This window comes from Acomys minous (assembly GCF_964271855.1).
Source record: "Acomys minous genome assembly, chromosome: 5".
In the NCBI taxonomy this organism is placed as follows: Eukaryota; Metazoa; Chordata; class Mammalia; order Rodentia; family Muridae; genus Acomys; species Acomys minous.
Window position 1 is genome coordinate 102,991,119 of NC_140494.1, and position 19,194 is coordinate 103,010,312.

Here is a 19,194-nt window from a genome sequence, read left to right on the forward strand (position 1 = left end):
CTTTCCAGCTTGCTTTGGCTTCTCCTGATAGCTCACAGAATTAGGGGTCTGAGTACGGTGGTACACACTTATAATCCTGGAACCTCAAAGGTAAAGGCAGTAGGATTCAAGGCTAGTCTCGGCTACTTGAGACCTTGCCTCAAACAAAATCGAACACAAATGCCCCAACACATTCAAGGCACCCCCCTCCATCCCCCTCAGAAGAGCCCTGTTCATCATCTATGCCCTCTGCTGGGTGCCCCTGAGTGCTGTCACCATGTCCCTGTCTATATTGCATCTCCCCACCCCTCACCCCCTCTGGTCCCAAGCTTCTCTTTACTCTCTCCTCTTTAAGCTTTCATCCAGTCACCATCCTCTTCCTCAAAGGGATTCTGCAGTACAAATCGCATCATTTCCTTTCAACTCTCAAGAGTAGCCGCTTGGCATTTGCTCTCACCGAGGACTACACAGGCCACCATCGCTGCTTGTCTCCCTGCTTAGTGTACGGTCCTCTTGTTCTCTGATGGCGGTCCCACCAATGCTCTGGGACCCCCTAGCCAGAAACCTAAGGGACACATTTACTCATCTCTCTTTTTTTGTGACCCACAACCAACCTGTTGCCCTAACACTCCTGATCATATCTCAGCAGAAGCTCTCTCCGATCCAGATCTGTTCACGTCCAGTGATGCACTAGTCATGGAAAATGCTACGGTCTACGTGCTCAGGTGCTTGTCTAGGGAGCACACACTTGTATCCACCTTCGATCTTCACACCCACCCCCGCCTATATCATCATTCTCCCCATCTTATAGATGATCGTGAGAACACACCCAAGGTCACACAATCACATAGCACAGACCCAGGATTTGAGCCCAGGTGAAGTGGCTCTGATGATACCGCTCATTCATTACATCATTACATCATTCATTACATCATTCATCACAACAGCATCCCACTTGGCCTTTCCTACATCAGTTCTCCATCCATCCTCCTTCCTTTCCTCACCCCCATGTCCCATCAGTGCTCGGCCCTTGACATTAGTTACTTTGAAATGCCTTGTGATCCCCTACTTCCTGCAGGAGCTTCTGAGCTTCATGGCCCTACACTCAGAAGCCTTCCTAGTCTGGTCCAACCCACAGCTCCGGCTTTAGGCTCTGCCAGCTCATTTCTTGATCCCCTTTAGTTCTCCCCCAAATTGAGTCTTTTCTCTGTACGAAGTCATCATTCTAGTATCTTCTATGCCTGGGACACTCTTGCCACTTTCTGCCAATCAGAGTCCCGTGGTTCTTTAGTCACTCGCCTCCAGGACCGTCTTTACGGAAAGATTCTCAGGCAGTGTCTCAGAGCTCAGCGCCCTCATTCCTCACAGAATTCTCTGGTCAGACTGTAACTTCTGTTCTTGCTGAAGACACCCTCTGTCTCACATCTAAGAACAACTAAAAGCCAAGGAATCCACAGAAGGTCCCAGATGTGACTCGTTAGATCTTTTTGTCTTTGCTCCAACATTACAGAGAATTCTTTTCACTGGGTATCTCAACACCAAAAAGTCTACAGAGGCTTTCTGGAGCAACCTACTTCGCCTTGCATTCTACAGGTTGACTCTTGACCCCATTTCTTATAAGAAAGTAAATAATGCCAGCTGTGGCGGTATACTCAGAAGTCAGAGGCAGGAGGATGAAAGGGTCAGGGTCATCATCAGCTACGTAGTGAGCTTGAGGACGGCCTGAGCCACTTGGGACCCTGTCTCAAACAAACGATCAAGAAATAGAAGCCTGCTCAGTCAGAATGTTGTGGGTGGTAAGCACGGTGAGAGAAAAATGGTGGTTCCTTAGCACACTAAGCTGTAAGAATCTCAGAGATCACCATCATCCCAACCTCTTCATTTTATTCATGAGGAAACTGAGGCCCAGAAGGAAGAGACATATGTAAGGCCAGCAACTAGCAAAGAGCAGGCAGCACTGGAGGCCAGGCCTTGCCTCCGTCTGGGCACCTGGCTTTCAACCTCATTGTATCTGCCCTGGGACGAAGAAGCAGGTGCCTCTCTCTGCTTTCAGGTCCTTTGCCTGCAACTATCTCCTAAAGATCACTAGCTCAGCATAGCCATGCTTCATGCACAATACCTCTGCCTCATGCAACATCAGGACCACAATTCATCCAGCGCCAGGCTGCCATTCCTGGTTATACCAGCTAGCTTGGGGCTTTGCACAGCGGTTGCACCAAGAACAGCAGGCTCTTTTACTCTGGGGAGTCTGACAACATTTTGTTTATGTCTGAGCACAGCCATGCTTTCCTCCTATCCTTTCCCCACTCCCTCCACCTCGCATTTAGTCATCATGAGGTCATACTTAGTCTCTGCTCCCAGGCCTCTCCCCAAGAATGGTGTGATAGATGGAGAGATGCAGAGGAGGGTTCAACAAAGGAACCAGGGGAAAATGAACTCTAGAGCCAGAGGCGTGGGTTCAAATCCTGCCCCAGCCAGTTGACCAATTGTATGACCTTTGTCAAATTGCTCAATCTCTCAGGTCTTTGCTGAAAAAGGCGGGGTTACCTGGGAGGCAGTTTCCTCACCTATGGAGTCAGGATAGCAACACATAATTATCTCCTGGACCACGGCAGGAATGATATGAGAGAGACTGCAGCATTGATGGGCCTGTGACTGTGAGCTGCCTTCTCTTGATGTGAGGAACAGAGGAAGTGAACATGACAGCCTTGCAGGGGCCTATCCCCCCACTTCATCCAGCCGAGGTGGGACGAAGGTCTGCGTGTGTGGATGTTGCAGTCTAATGGCCTTGGAAGGACAGGGGCAGAGAAAAGGGACCTTCCAGAGGCTGTGAGTGTGCCTATGAGCAAAGCCCTAGGGAAGTGTGCAGCACCCAGGCTACAGGTCTCTCCTCCCTCCACACCCCTCCCCAGAAGAAAGCCAGGTCCCACCTGTTGTTGTCAGTGTTGAGAAACCAAAGCCCAACCAGTGGCAAGGCCACACTGAGAAGATTCAGAAAGAGCCAGACCTCCATGTGGACTGAGAGTCTGGCTTCTCAAGCTACATCCCATAGGTGACCAAATTGCCTGGAAGCTATGGCATGGTCACCTTTCAGTGTGCAGTCACCTCCTTGACTACTTACCATATCCCACTGGTAGTGAGAAGTGGACCCAACCTGAAGGTCCTGAGGCCTCAACCTACCCAATACTCCTTCAGAGTTACAAAATCCTTGCATGTCTACCTTTCCAACATCGAATTAGCCTGGTTGAACCACCCCCTGCCCTTTTTATTTTTTTATTTTTGAGGGTTGGGGGAGGGAGTTGAGACAGGGTCTAACTCTGGACTCTACCCCACACTGGGCTCACACTCATAGTAATCCTCCTGCCTCCCACAGCACTGACTATACCAGACGGGGAGGGACTCCCATGTCTGTCTGGCTGGAATTTTTTTTTTTCTCAGATAAGAATCTGTCTCCCATGTGACGACATTGAGCAAGAAGCTGATCCTGTAGCCTTCCTTCCTAATCATTGCAGAATTTATTATACGGCATAGGCTGGGAGTGCTTCCGCATAGCTCACCCAGATCTCTCTTTAATGGGGCCTATGGCCCCTGGTATCTAGGGCACAGGGAGAGTAGTTCATTTTCATTTGTCGGCAAGATTCTCAACCTTCCTGATGAATCAGGCAGGATCACTGGCCTGCCTGGGAGGTTTTGGTTTCGGACTCTAGGTTATCCTCTTGTTAATCATGAAGGATGCTTTTAGAATGAGTGGCCTTTTTAGGAAGCGTTGGTAGTAACTTTTGATTTCCTCTTCAGGTAAGAGAAGACAAGACTATATTTAATATGCGTAATGCATGTTTGACCCGGCTCCTTCCCAGATTTCCACCTGAGCCTGGAAGTCTCAGAGTGCAGGGACGGAGCCTGGTGATCACCTGAGACCACACTCATGCACTCACACACTATGCGTGTGCATGCACTCACACCAAAGTTAACCAGCTGGAGACTGGCAGAAATAGGAGCAAGCACCCAGGCTTCCTGGACTTGGGGCTGCCCCTTAGCCTCACTTCCCAACTTCTTAACACTGTCAGCAGCTCAGCCTTTTCCCCATCACACCCTGCCTGACCTTCCACCTCCCAGGCTTCCCATCAGCTTGACACCCAGAGGACATGTCATTTCCACCTTTTCCCTAGCCATTCCTGTTGATTTCTCTGCCACCCTCCAATTCCATGTGGCTCTGTGAAAAGGCCTTCCAAACTAACTCTAACTTTACCCATGTTGGGAGACTTCCAAAGCCCTAGGTTAGTGCCTCCGTCTCCCAAGCCTGGTTACACACTCTTTTTTTTTATTTTTATTTTTTAAAGTGGAGTTAAGCTCGCTATATAGCAAAGGATAGCTTTGAATTTCTGATCTTCCTTTGTCTTTCTCCTGAGTCTTGGGATTTCAGTCTTGCACCACCATGCCCAGTCCCCACGGTACTGTGGATGGAACCAAAGGCTTCCTGCACACTAGGCAAACCCACTACCCCTGAGCTGCTTCCCCCAGCCCCCTAGTTCTCCCATCTGAATGATTCTTCTTCCCCTGCCCAGTTATCTATCAACTTTCTTTCTTTCTTTCTTTCTTTCTTTCTTTCTTTCTTTCTTTCTTTCTTTCTTTCTTTTCCCCCTTTTCTTTCTTTTAGTTTTTCGAGACAGGGTTTCTCTGTGTAGCCTTGGATGTCCTGGACTCACTTTGTAGACCAGGCTGGCCTCGAACTCACAGCGATCTGCTTGCCTCTGCCTCCCGAGTGCTGGGATTAAAGGCGTGCGCCACCATGCCCAGCTCAACTTGCTTTCACTCAAGAGCTCCTTATGGGAGAACAGCCACTTTGTCCCTTGGGGCTCTGTAAATTCCTCTCCACGATCAGATAGTCCACTTCACAGATCCACTGAGGCTTAGTTCACACCTAGGGAAGCTCCACAGGTAGAATGTGATTCATCTAAAAGCTACCCGGCTGGCTGATCAGAGCTCTCTAGAAGTGAGACCCCAGCTCTGGATTGCGGTGGTGGCTAGTGACTGAGAATAGGTGCCAACAAGTATAATGTTTGTCTGACAATGCCAGAATTTACCGGAGAAAGGTCTTCTGAACCAGGTTCTTACCTGTCTGTTGAAATCTAGGCCATTTCGATCATTTCCTGGAAAGAGATAACAGATACAAATGTGTCAGTCCCCAGTGTAACAGAAGAGAGTGACAGAAGGAAAAAGGCCGCTGAGAGGAGCTGACTTCCCCTATACCCAGAATCTTCCTGTTCATCTTATTTTCTACAGACTTAAGGAGGAAAGTCTCCTCCAGAGGACCGAGCAGCCAGGAAAGGGTCACCTTGGAGGGCAGGCTGAGTTGCCCAAGGTCACACAGGAAGACCCAGAGTGCCTGTTCTATCACATAAAGTCTAAGTGCACCCCTCAGGTGTTTGCTCTGCACTGATCAGCAAGAGGGGCCAGCTGAGACTCCCTCCAGCCTGCCCTCTGGGCATCATAATCCCTAAGTCCTGTCTGATATCTAGGTATCTGTCTTATCCCTCCAACTGCTCCCCCCCATACTCCCCTCTCCCAGTTTTTCTTGTTTAGTTCGCCTTGTTTTCTTTCATTGTTTTTGCTATTTTAAGATGGTCAAATGTGGCTGGGTGTGGTGGCACATTCCTTTAATCCCAGCACTCGAGGGTCTCAAAAGAACAAAACCGAAACACGGTGGTCAAGTGTAAGCCAGGCTGTCTCTTTCCTGAGGATGCCTTTGAACTCCTGATCCTCCTGCCTCCACCCCCTAAGCACTGGGATTACATCTGTGTGCCACCACACCCAGCCTTTTCCTTTCTAGACAAATATTACACTGAAAAAGTAAATATGTGCTGAATAAAAAAGCTGCTAGGTGCAAAGAAGCCTAAATTAACAAGAACGTTGCTCTGTAGAGACATAGCCATAATTAATATCGGGGGTGATTTTTACCCTCTCCCCTCTTTTTTGAGACACACAAACTCACATATACATACACGCACACACTTACACATACACATACCACACTGATACATATACACACAAATAAAAACAATCTTAAAAATAAATTGTTCCCTGATCTCCACAAAGTGCCCACAGTAGCACACCAACAAAACTGTGAACAAATAAATGCAATAAAACCTTTTTAAAACCGCTGTTCAGGCTGGAGAGATGGGTCAGTGGATAAGAGCACTGACTGGTCTTCCAGAGGTCCCCGGTTCAATTCCCAGGACCCACATAGCAGCTCACAATTGTCTGTAACTCCTAGGGATTCAACTCTTTCATAAATGCAGGCAAAAGACCAATGTACATCAAATAAAAGTAAATAAACAAATTATTTTTTTAAAAAACCAAACAGTTGGGTGGTGGTGGTGCATGCCTTTAATCCCAGCACTTGGGAGGCAGAAGAAGTCGGATCTCTGTGAGTTCGAGGCCAGCCTGGTCTACAAAGTGAGTCTAGGACAGCCTAGGCTACACAGAGAAACCCTGTCTCAAAAAACAAAACAAAACCAACCAAACAAAAACAAAACAAAACAAAACAAAACAAAAGCCACTGTTCACTTATAACCTGGCACTGGACTTCGAGTACAATGGAATCTCGAGACACTGGTTAAATCAACGAGTTCATGGGCGAATGAACTCAGAACTTTTGCCACAGCTAAGCATTGTGTCTGTCAACCCTCGTTTGCCTCCTTTCTGCTCCTTTTCTGCTTTGTCTTCTGGGATTTCACCCCCTTCCTCCCAGGGACCCTGAGTTCTGTTCACACAGAAACTTCAGACAGGTCTCCCTGCACTCTCATCACACTGCTACACTGCACAGCCTCAGTCCCTGCCCCCATTGGGAACAAACGCATAACCCTTGCTGATGGCCGTGAGACACACACGGTTTTCTGTGAGTTTCTTGAGAACGTAACACAAATTGGAGGCTTGAAAAAGGCCTGAGGCATGGCTGGATGGGATCTAAGTGACCTCCCCTCAGCCTGGGGGCAGCGCCTTCCGGCACATTTGTCAGCCATCTCTGAGGGTTCCTGGGTGAGCAGGACAGGGTATTTCTCTCCTTGGGTTTCAGAGAGGGAGGCATAGGGTGAGGAACAAGGTAGCCTGTAGTAGCAGAAGGTATGCTAAGAGCAGCTAGGACCGTACAGACATACACAGGGCAGCGAAATTCAGACGGGCCCCACACTAGCCACTGCTAGTGTGATCAATGTGAGTTGGAGGCCAGCCTGGTCTACAAAGCAAGTCCAGGACAGTCAAGGCTACACAGAGAAACCCTGTCTCAAAAACAAAACAAACAAAAACACCCTGTAGTCACGTTTTAAAGTCGGCCTAAAGAGTTTTGTTTTAGATTTGGCAAAAGGCAGGGCTGGAGAGATGGCTCAGAGAGTAAGAGCAATTGTTGCTTTTGTAGAGGACCACAGTTCTATTCCTGGCACCCACACTGGCTCACAATCATATTAACCCATAGGCCAAAGATTTTCATCCTGTGGGTCTAGACCCTTTTGAGGCAGGCAAATGATCCTTTTGCAAGGGTTGTCTAAGACCATTGGGAAACAGGGGTATTTTGGTATTTACATTATGATTAATAACAGTTTCAAAATTAGTCATGAAATAGCAACAAAATAATTTTATGATGGGGCGGGGGTCACCACAACATGAGGGTCTTAGCATTAGGAAAGTTGAGGACCACTGCCCTAGGCATCATGTGGTATACATTCATACACATAAAGGTTTGGGTTTTGGTTTTTGTTTTTTTTCCCCTTGGGACAGGGTTTCCCTGTGTACCCTTGGCTGTCCTAGACTCGCTTTGTGGACCAGACTGGCCTCGAACTCAGAGATATCTGTCTGTCTCTACCTGAGTGCTAGGATTAAAAGCATGTGCCACCGTGCCTGGCTCCACATACATTATAAATAAATAAATAAATAAATAAATAAATAAATAAAAGAACAGGAGAAAGAAGAGGAAGAGAAGGGTGACGAAAAGAGAGGTGATGAGGCAGCTCACTAGATGAGGTACCTGCTGCCAACACCGACCAATGCCCAGAGTTAGATCCCCTCAGGTGCACCTACACATACACACAAATAAGGAGTTGGCAAAAAAACCAAACCAAAACAAAACAAAAAACAAAAAAAAAACCCCAATGTTGTCAGTCCGACAAATATTTACTAAACACACTACAGGTGCCAGGCACAAATCTGGGCCAGGCACAAATCTGGGCTCAGACTATCATTGATGAAGCGGCAAATGACGGAGATTTCTGTCTGGCTCCCTGATCTCCAGGGCTGACTGAATGGCTAATCTGGAGGTCTGGGGCCGGGGCTCCCTTAAGACTCTGGGCGGGGGCGGTGGTGCACGCTTTTAATCCCAGCATTCAGGAGGCAGAGGCAAGTGGTTGGCTGTGAGTTCAAAGCCAGCCTGGTCTGAAAAGTGAGTCCAGGACAGCCAAGGCTACACAGAGAAAGCCTGTCTCAAAAAACCAAAAAGGAAAACAAAACAAGACTCTGGATGGTCCAGGATAGAAGAAGATGTAGCTAAGCCTGTAGGCACTTCGTAAGAGCTCAGTTGCTCAGAGTGAGTACTAGCTGGCTTCCTGTTCTTAGTCTGATCCCCCTACAAAGCAGGGAAGCACTCGTTTCAGAGACAGGGAGGGCTTCCAGTCTGGGAGAAGGTGCTGGGAGCAAGTGGAGATGCAGGCTGAAACAAGATGCTGCAGTTTATGGGAGGCATGAGGTGCGCATGCCTGCCTCTCCTGATCTGGATGAGGAAGCTCCTTCACCCTTCCCTTTGCTCCTGCACAAGATCCAGTTTCCCTCCCAGAGTCCCCTGGGCTTGCTCACCCTGGCCATTCTCCCCTCCCAGCATCCAGGAAGGCCTGGGAAGTGGCGACTGGGAACTTGAGGCAGCGACTTTGGCTCACTGGAGCTCAGCTGCTGCTCCAGTGCTCCCAGATTAGGATGACTGATGGGTTGGTTATTGCTGGCTCCCTTTCACAGAGAAGTGAGGAGGCCATAGTGATGTGTTAGGTACAGTCATCAGAATGTCCTTGGGATGCTGCCCATCCCATCCATTCAGGTGTGAGCCACAGCAGGGCATTCTTAGAAGGAATCCCAGCCTTCATCAAGGGGCTGTGGTCCAGGCTCCAAGCTGTGCGAACTTCTTAATGAAAACATGGATGAGCCTTGGGCTTCTCAGTGTTAAACAAGGGCACGTAGAATCTCCTCCTTCCAAGGGACACAAAGGGAAGTACTGCTCTGTCCTGGGCTATGTCCCCACGGGTGGCGCTTGTGTCAGACTTTACGAATGCTGCCTGGGGACACCCTTCTCTACCTAGAAAATATCTGATTATCCTTCAGGACCCAGTCAAGCGTCACATCCTCAGCGAGGCAGTCCCAAGGCGCGAGATTTCTCCTCCTGCAATTCCTTGCTTTTCTTTTACCTTTCTTTCTTTCTTTCTTTTTTTGAGGCAGGGTTTCTCTGTGTAGCCTTGGCTGTCCTGGACTAACTTTGTAGACCAGACTGGCCTCGAACTCACAGAGATCCACCTTCCTCTGCCTCCTGAGTGCTGGGATTAAAGGCATGCACCACTACTGCCTGACTCCGTTACATTTCTTATGGTGTATGTTATGCTGCTCATTTTAATTTACTTGCTTGCTTGTTTGTTTGTTTTGGGGGGGCCTGGGTCTCAGGTATAGCTGAAGTTAGTTGATCTTGAACTGTCTTCCTGCCTCCACCTCCTGAGAGGATCACAGGTGCGTGCCACCTTGCCTGGTTTGTGCTGCGCTGGGGATGAAACCCAAGGCTTCACACATGCCAGGCTAACACTCTACTAAAGGTCCTACTATAGAGTCAGTCAGGCTGCCCTTAAACTCATGAGCCTGCTGCTGGGGTCTCCTGTGTGCTAGGATGCAGGTATGTAACATCATCCCTGCCTGGACCTGGTTTTTAGAGCCAATGGTTTGTGCTTTAGTTTTCCTCATGAAGGCATTGGCCCCTGGAGTCCAGGTTTATTATCATCTTCAGGTCTAGACCTTCAGTGCCTAACACAAAACCTGCCAAGTGGCAATGTGTTGAGTGACTGTCTCTAACCTGTGTTACCGAGACTGGTGCTAAAACTATCCAAAGATAGACTCTCAGAGCATCACCACAGCCGCAGCCACTTGGACCGCTCCCCCTCACACATGCATATATGCATGCACCATTTCCATTTCTAAGCTCCAGCTTCTTCTGTCACTTGCAGAAAAACAGGACAAAGCACATGGGGGCCAGGAACTTTTCTTTTCTAGTCTACATTGAAGTCTAGTATCAAAGGAGAAACCGTACTGGGCATGGTATCACAAGCTTTTAATCCCAACACTTGGGAAGCAGAGGCAGGCAGATTTCTGTGAGATCCAGGCCAGCCTGTTCTACAAAAGTGAGTCCAGGATAGCCAGGGCTGCCCAGAGAAACCCTGTCTCGAATAAACAAAACAAGAGAGAGAGAGAGAGAGAGAGAGAGAGAGAGAGAGAGAGAGAGAGAGAGAGAGAGAGACCCTTTGCAAGGTCACATAGCCTCAGAGAACAAGTGAGGACAAGAATTTGGTTTCCCATGCAATAAAATTCTTGCCTGAACAGTGTCTGATACAACGGAAGTGACCATTAGAGTTTAATAAATAGCTTAGGCAAGTAAACAGGGTGGATGCCAACTGAATTTGGAAGTAAGTCAAACAGAAGACAATACAAAAAGTAGGTGACAGCATTGGCATTAGGAAACATTTTGGTAGGCTCTAGTAGAAAGCCAAAACAAACAAGACTAATAGTAAATGGAAGACAGTGCATGCATTTTCACAGCACTAAACAATTAATAATGTAACTCAAAGATGGGGAGATTGAACTAAATATTTAGAAATGGTTTCAATGGGAATTTTTTTTTTCTTTTCGAGACAGGGTTTCTTTCTCTGTGTAGCCTTGGCTGTCCTGGACTCACTTTGTAGACCAGGCTGGCCTCGAACTCACAGGTCTGCCTCTGCCTCTGTCTCCCAAATGCTGCGATTAAAGGCATATGCCACCACACCCCAGTTTATAATCTCTCTCTCTCTCTCTCTCTCTCTCTCTCTCTCTCTCTCTGTCTCCAGGGCTGGGGAGATGGCTAAGTAAGTAACGGCATTTGCCGTTTTAGCCTGACAAACTGAGTTCAACTCCTTAAACCTAAAAAGCCAGATATGACGGTGGCAAGCATCTGCAGCCTCAGCATTCCCAGAGAGGTGGGAGGTGGAGACTGAAGAACTGCCAGTAGGTTTGGGAGCCAGCTAGCCTGCAGTATGGAAAGACAGAGACGGAAACAATTGAGACTGCCTCAACACCGGAAAAGGTGAGAACCAGCCCAGAAAATTGTCTTCCTGTGTCCTAACATTGTGCAGGGACACATGATGTGGGATGTGAGGCGCCCCCACCCCCACACACATGAGTTATCAATCAATCATTTTTAAAATTAGTAAACCAAACGTTTGTTCCAAGTAGAAAATTGTTCCTGTAATTCCAACACTCAGGGAGGCAGAGGCGGGCAGATCGCTATGAGTTCGAGGCCAGACTGGTCTACAAAGTGAGTCCAGGACAGCCAAGGCTACACAGAGAAACTTTGTCTCAAAAAAAAACCAAAAAAACAAAAAAACAAAACAAAAAATGAAAAGGGAAAAAAAAGTTTTAACAAACAAACTGAAATCTGCTTTTTTTATTCATGGTAGGTAGTAGGAGAAAGCAGTCAAATTGCAGATACACCTCACTTTTACAATTTGCTTTTCTATTCGTGGTAGATAATAGGAGAAAGCAGTCAAATTGCAAGATATACCCCACTTTTACGATTGTCAACAATGCTAATAGTGTCAAACAGGAACCAAGAATAGAAAAGGTAATCACAGCTGATACATCTGACAATTAAAAACTCAAGTGGCATAGTTTAAGATACTTGACCATCAAAACTGCCGAGAGAATTCCAATGAGGGATTAGCTCTGTTAAGTGTGACAATGGTAACTGTGCTTAAAGAGGGAAATGATGTTTTAGAGACGCATACACTTCCTCACTCAGAGCTGAGAGTTATGCCTGTACTTTACAAGGAAATACTCCTGTGACAGGAATGGCAGGCACTGGACACAGCCAAGGGTTGATTGTATTAGCCTCTCCTTTTTGTGTTTTTTGAAAGGATACGCAATAAAAAAATACTACAAATGTAAATAAAGCTAAATCAAACAAGTCAGAAACAAGTGGCTGAAGCAATGTGGCATATAATGCTAGGAAAGTACCCTCCCACTGTGTGACATCCCCAGTTTTCTCTCTCCAGACATCTTGGCTGGATTTGTTTTTTCTTGATATGTCCACCTGGGATATGGGTTCTAATCAGAATCTGATGAGAGTTTTACAAAGGTCACCTGCTATAGTCAGGACCTCTCTGGCAACACATCAGTAAGTCTATAACACAAGACGTTAGGGGGTAGAATGGAAGCTCAAGCACAGGAAATAAAGAGTATGCAGATCAAGCTGGCCCCAAATTTATGGCAATCCTCCTGCCTCTGCCCTCAAATGCTGGTATGACAGGTACGGGTCTCCAAGCTGGGTTCAAAGCTGCGTGACAAACCACTGCTCCCATCTTGACGGTTGGGAGGCTTTTTTACATGTTAAAAAGCCAGTTGTTCAGGCTAAGGGCTATGTAAGCTGAAATGTTCCTGAGTGGTTACCGCTCTGGGCTCTGTGTTTCACTAGGACCATACTTTGCTTGGTAATATTTGTAAAAATGGGCTCAGGAAGCCAGTGGTACATGTCTTTAATCCCAGCACTCAAGAGGCAGACAGATCTCTGAGTTCAAGGTCAGCCTAGTCTACAGAGTAAATTTTAGGACAGCCAGCAGGGAAAGAGGGGTTCAGTAAAATCACAAGCCACACAAGTGTGACAACTGAGTTCAACCCCAGAACCATGGAAAGGGCTGGATGTAATAGTGTGCATCTGTTAGCCTAATGACCTAAATTTGTTTGTTTGTTTGAGACAAGGTTTTTCTGTGTAGCCTTGGCTGTCCTAGACTCGCTTTGTAGAGGATCAGGAATTTAAGGCCATCCTCAGCTGAGGGGAGAGAGAGAGAGAGAGAGAGAGAGAGAGAGAGAGAGAGAGACAGACAGACAGACAGACAGACAGACAGACAGACAGACAGAGACAGAGAGGTAATTCTAGTTAATTTCTATTTATCTCTTGTCCATATGACTAAAAATTTTAAAGGAAAAATTGAAAAAAAAGATCAGTGAGGAGTTTAATCCCAGCACTTGGGAGGTAGTGAGAGGTAGAGGCAGGCAGATTGCTATGAGTTCAAGGCCAGTCTGGTCTACAAAGTGAGTCCAGGACAGCCAAGATAACACAAAGAAACCCTGTCTCCAAAAAACAAAACAAAACAACAACAACAACAAAACCCCCAATAATCCAAAAGATGCCACAGTATCATTTGTATCCAGCAAATGATAACATCAGCTATCTTTTCTATCTATCCAAAGTCTGGTGTGGAAGAGAAGCAAGCTTAGCTGGATTCACTGAAAGAGAGGAACAGGCCGGACTTGGTTGCACATGCTTGTAACCCCAGCATTCAAAGAGGCAAAGGCAGGTGGATCTCTTTGAGTTGGGAGCTAGCCTGGTCTACAAAGTAAGTCCAGGACAGCCAGGGCTGTTATACAAAGAAACCCTGTCTCTGAAAAACCTGAAAGGGGAAAAAAAAAAAGGAACAGGCTCTGGGCTTGTGAGGAAGCAGGCTTCATTGTGGGGTAAACGGGAGCCTATAGTTGCTGTGGCTCAGGAAACACTCATGCAGACACTGCTGATTTATCAAATGACCTAAAAAAATTCTCTCCATCTCTATAAAGTGCCAGGATTTGATGCAGTTGATGAGAAGGTGTGGGGGCCATTTCTTCCCCTCTGCCTCCCCGTGGCTCTTCAGACGCAGTAAGGCTTACCAGCCTTCTTCCAGGTTGCCCTTCACAAATGAAGATTAGTGAAGGGAGGAAGGAGGGGGCAGGGCAGAGAGGGCTCCCAAAGCGTGTCCAGAATCTCCTATTTGTGACCTTAGGAATGAGTGGGCGACATCCACGTTTAACTGGAAGGGAAGGGCCACCTTCTGGGACCTCTGCAAGTTTCTTTTAGCTTTTATGAATCATTATGAATCTCTGGGCTGGGAGGTCTCTATAGAGGGAAAGCAAGGGGTGAGGCAAACTCCGTGGGTCCCAGGGGATTACCCAGGTAGATTTTCAGCTTCAGGGAAGATGAGGTTGACTAACTATTTCACTTTACAGATGCGGAAGCTGGCTCTCAAACATCCCTGAAGCACCCTTCGAACTCTGAAGTCCCAGAAATGTGTAGACATGACTGAGTGCTGATTGTGAGCGGATTTACCACCCAGCCTGCTCAGGAGACAGTCTGTACCCCCAACAAAAGTCCGCTGCACTGGCTGATGGTCTCTGCACACACAGTGACAGGGGGTTTAAAGTATGTGCTGGGGGTGATCCCCAAGGGGAAACCGAAGCTTCAGGGCTCCAGCCCTAACGTGCCGTGACTTCCCACACCAGCACAGCTCCATTGGGGGATTTTTGTTGTTCTGCCTGCTTGTATGCCTTCAGGCCAGAAGAAGGCACCAGATCTCATTATAGATGGTTTTGAGCTGCTATGCGGTTGCTGGGGATTGAATTCAGAACCTCTGGAAGAACAGCCAGTGCTCTTAACCTCTGAGCCATCTCTCCAGCACAAACTCACAGAATGTCTGAGCATTCATCCAAGGTTCAGCTTAGCTTCCCAGCTCTAGCATCACCCTGGTCTTACCCGCTGGCCAAGACCTCATCTCTATCAAGAAGCTCTCAACAGAGTAAGAGGGCAGAGGCTACAGTTGAAAGCACTGGGGTTGAGTGAGAAGCCAGCATCCTAGCATAAGACTATAAGTGATCAAAACAGGGCAAGAGGCACATTGAGTTCTGGAGTCCCAGGATTCTAAGTAGATTCCCCTGGGGCCAGCCAGGGTGGTCATAACACCCTACAGGTGAGAAGAAACCTAAGGGTCAGAATGCAGTAGGTGTGAGTCCTGGGGCACCTCTTACTTCCAGCTCTCATGCCCTTGGCCTCTGATGAACTGTGCTGCAGGCCTCCCTAGCACCAGGAGTTGGGCCCTGAAGGAGGCCTGCTCTCCCACATCTAAACCAAGAGAGCTGACACCCAGACTGATGGGCCTCCTGCTTTGCATGGCTTTTGGCAGCGATGGGCTGTGATTTTTGCCTGGGGAACAATTCTCTGGGTGAGGGAGGTGGAAGCCTAAACCAAGAACTGTTCCAGCAGGCTTTTTCACTTCTGCCTGGTAAACAAGGCAAGAAGCACTCAGCAGAGACTGGGCCTCTCCCAGTTCGGAATGGTTCTCAGCAGCTCTACTCTCCACTATAACCCAGTAGGACTTCCGATGACACTTTAGGACAATTTGACAACTTGCTGGTACTTCTTAAGCTGGTAATTATGAAAGCTGAAAACTTATATTGAGACACACACATGCACTCACACATCAAAATAATAATAAGCTGATGATGATACTAATAAGAGGGCCTCTATCAGTAAACTAGGAATTATGGCTCACTTTTCAAGATTCTGTCCTGAAAACATATAAATGGGCTGTAGGGTTATTTTCTTTCTTTCTTTTTTTCCTTTTCTTTCTTTCTTTCTTTTTTTTTTTCCCCCCGAGACAGGGTCTCTCTGTGTAGCCTTGGCTGTCCTGGACTCTTTTTAGACCGGACTTGCCTTGAACTCACAGAGATCAACTGCCTATAGGGTTATTTTCAAGACTGGTTTACATTGAATTTACTGCAAATATTCCTCACCCTTGCCTTCAATTTCCCTTTGATATGAAAATGAAGTTTCTAGGGGCTGGAGAGATGGCTCAATACTTAAAAAGGACTTCTTGATCTTTTCTAGAGGACTGGGGTTCACTTCTCAGCACCCACAAGAAGTGGCTCATAACCACCTGTGACTCCAGTTCCAGGGGGATCGGACACCTCAGCCTCTGAGTAGCCCTGCATTCATGTATTCACACACACACACACACACACACACACACACACACACACACACGCATTCATGTATTCACACATACACACACACACATACACACACACAGAGAGAAAGAGAGAGAGGGACAGAGACAGAGACAGAGACAGAGACGGACAGATGAGACAGACGTATACATAATTAAAAATGATAAAACGACAAAAACAAATGTTTCTAGAGACATTCCTACCACCTTCTTAGGTGGAAATGCCTAGGTTAAAAAACAAAAACAACAACAACAAAAAACCCCTAAGGACAATTTCTGAAGCTGCTTAAAAAGTAGGACCCAATGTCTCAAGGGGGGTAGGGAGGGGACCAGGACCCAGGGGGACCCAAGATGAACTGTGGGAAGAACACTGTCCTAGGAGTTAGGAGGTACGAGGCTCAGTTTTCCACTAGCTGAGAAACCCTGGTCCAGTCAGAGTGCAGATGGTGATGGAATGCCCATAGCCATGTGCAGTGTGCCCAGGGCACAGACCTCACTGATGAATTTTAGCACCATTATCCTTTTCCTAATGTGGATACCACGCAATACCCACTAATGGTCAGAAGCGGCACTTCTAAAAGGAGCTGCTCGTTACCTTAGGACTGGTTGACCTCTCAAGTTCCCTCCAGAATCTCAGTGTGTGGACTCAGGAGTTTTCATAATTTAAAACACCCATTTCTCTAGTTTACGTTTAGAGTAGAATTCATAGACTTCTTCAGTAGACACGGTCCATTGAGCTATGTGTTATGCGGTCTCTGTGTAGGTGTTCATAAGATCAAGCCTGAAGCCTGCTGGGCATATGTTGTGGTGCAAAGTTACTATCTTAGCACTCTGAAGGCAGAGACTGGAGGTCAGATGTTCAAGGCCAGCCTTGACTATATAGAGAGTTCAAGGCCAGCCTGGGCTTTGTAAGACCCTATCTCGAAAAGAAAAAAAAAAAAAAAGCAAAGCTGAAGTCTACTCACCAGTCCCTTCCTCAGGAAGGTCAAGAGCCTGAGGCGATGCCGCAGGCACAAAGGAGATTTGCGACACTCTGCTGGAGGAAGCACATTGTCCTCCCAGCTTCCCACACAATCTGTCAAGTCATTCATTGATAAAGAAAATCCACCTCTCCAGAGCACCTGCAATCTCAGCACTGGGGGAGGCAGAGGCCAGCGGATCTCTGTGATTTAGAGGCCAGCCTGGTCTATAAAGCAGAGGTAAGGCTACACAGAGAAACCCTGTCTCGAAAAACCAAGAAGAAAAAAAGAAAAGAAAATCCACCTCACCCTCGTCTCTGCACTATGACCCCCCACTTCTCCATCCTTCTGGAGCTCTCTTTCTGAGCCCTGTATCGCTTCTTGGTGAAACACTGCTGCTGAAATCATCAATAGAAGGAGCCCGATCGGCCAAGATGAAGGAGCAGCCTGGGCTCAGAAAGACTCTAGCAGCAGGCATGGTGGTGCATGCCTTTAATCCCAGCACTTGGGAGGCAGAGGCAGGTGGTTTACTGTGAGTTCGGGACGGCTAAAGCTAACACAGAGAAATCCTGTCTCGAAAACAAACAAACAACAACACCAAAACCAACCAACAAACAAAAGGTCTAGCATCTCAGTTTACTAATGCAAGGAAGTAGTACTCAACAGTCTAATATTGCTTCCCAAAATCTCGAGCCCCCTGATCCTGGAAAAAAAACAATAAAATCTACCTTCAAAGGCAGTCAAATATGCTCTGTGAAATAAGAGCTCTATTCTATTCAAACCAATATGCACTTCTCAATGTAGTATACTGACCACATTACTATTATTTTTTATTAGACCGTAGAGGGATCAGAGAGGCCTGATGTCTGTCCTCTGTGTGTGTTCATGAGGTCAAACCTGAAACCTGCTGGGCAGCACATGCTGGTAGTCCCAGCACTTTGGCAGTAGAGGTAAGAGAATCAAGAGATCAAGGTCAGCTGAGCCTGTGGTACACACCTCTAATCCCAGCATTCAGGGAGTTCAAGGCAGGTGGGTCTTCCCGAGTTCGAGGCCAACCTGATCTACAAAGTCCAGAGTCCAGAACAGCCAAGACTACACACAGAAACCTTGTCTTAGAATAACAAAAACAGGCTGGGTGGTGGTGGCCCACACCTTTAATCCCAGCACTTGGGAGGCAGAGGTAGGTGGATCTCTGTGAGTTCGAGGCCAGCCTGTTCTACAAAGCGAGCCCAAGACAGCCAAGGCTACACAGAGAAACCCCGTCATGAAAAATAAAAAAAAACCAAACAACAACAACAACAATAACAAAACCCCAAAATCAAAATAACAAAAACAAATAACAAGAGTTCAAGACCAGCTTTGGCTACATAGCTAGCTCTGAGATAGATTAAATTCTAGGCTTGCACTAAACCCTAGGTAAGAGCACTAAGTGAGGCAAGTAACTGGTAGTCCAAATACCACATTACTTCAAGTGAAATTTCATTTGGAGTGTATGCGGTTACTCAAGTAAGCAAAGGAGTGAAACTTCAGATTTTCTTTAAAAAAAAACAAACCAAAACTGCTTTTGTTTGTTTTTGGAGACAGGGTTTCTCTGTGCAGCCTTGGCTGTTGTGGACTCTGCTTTGTAGATTGAGCTGGCCTTGACCTCACAGAGATAGTCCTGCCTCTGCTTCCTGAGTGCTGGGATTAAAGATGTACACTACGACACCCAGCTGATTTTCTAGAATTTTAAATAGCACTTAGTTTTGTTGACTCTCTGCCATCTGTTAGCATTAGGTGGGAGAGGGCTCTTTCCTCAGATTCCTCCCTTCTTGCCCCTGCTTCCTGAGATATACTTGAGCTAGGACCAACACAGTCCTCATGAGTGTGTGTGTGTGTCCATTAAGCAGTCACTGAGCATGGGTCTAGCCACAGCATCCTGGGCCACAGACCAGACTGACCAGGAGACAGAGTTCACGCCTCTAACAGAGTGCATCGGATTGGCTATTAGGTCACCACATCCACTGCATGGACGCTTTGTCCTCCAGGGATGAATACTAACAAATGACATTATTAACTGGCAGGCATTGTTCTAAATGTCTTACAAGCAAACTTTGATCCTTACAGAAGCTCTATGAGGTACATACCATTATTAACCCCATTTTATAGATGAGAAAAATGAGCAGAAAGCCTTTAAATAATGA

The 19,194-nt window shown here is 47.0% G+C and overlaps 1 protein-coding gene across 2 annotated transcripts in view; it reads right to left on the reverse strand.

The window, feature by feature from the left end:
* POU2F3 (POU class 2 homeobox 3) overlaps positions 1-19,194 on the reverse strand; it is an 88,301-nt gene that overhangs the window by 51,699 nt on the left and 17,408 nt on the right. For both annotated transcript variants that reach the window (XM_084783612.1, XM_084783613.1), the window contains exon 3: positions 5,095-5,129. In XM_084783612.1, the coding sequence (XP_084639738.1) occupies positions 5,095-5,129 (35 nt within the window). The remainder of the gene's footprint in view (positions 1-5,094; positions 5,130-19,194) is intronic.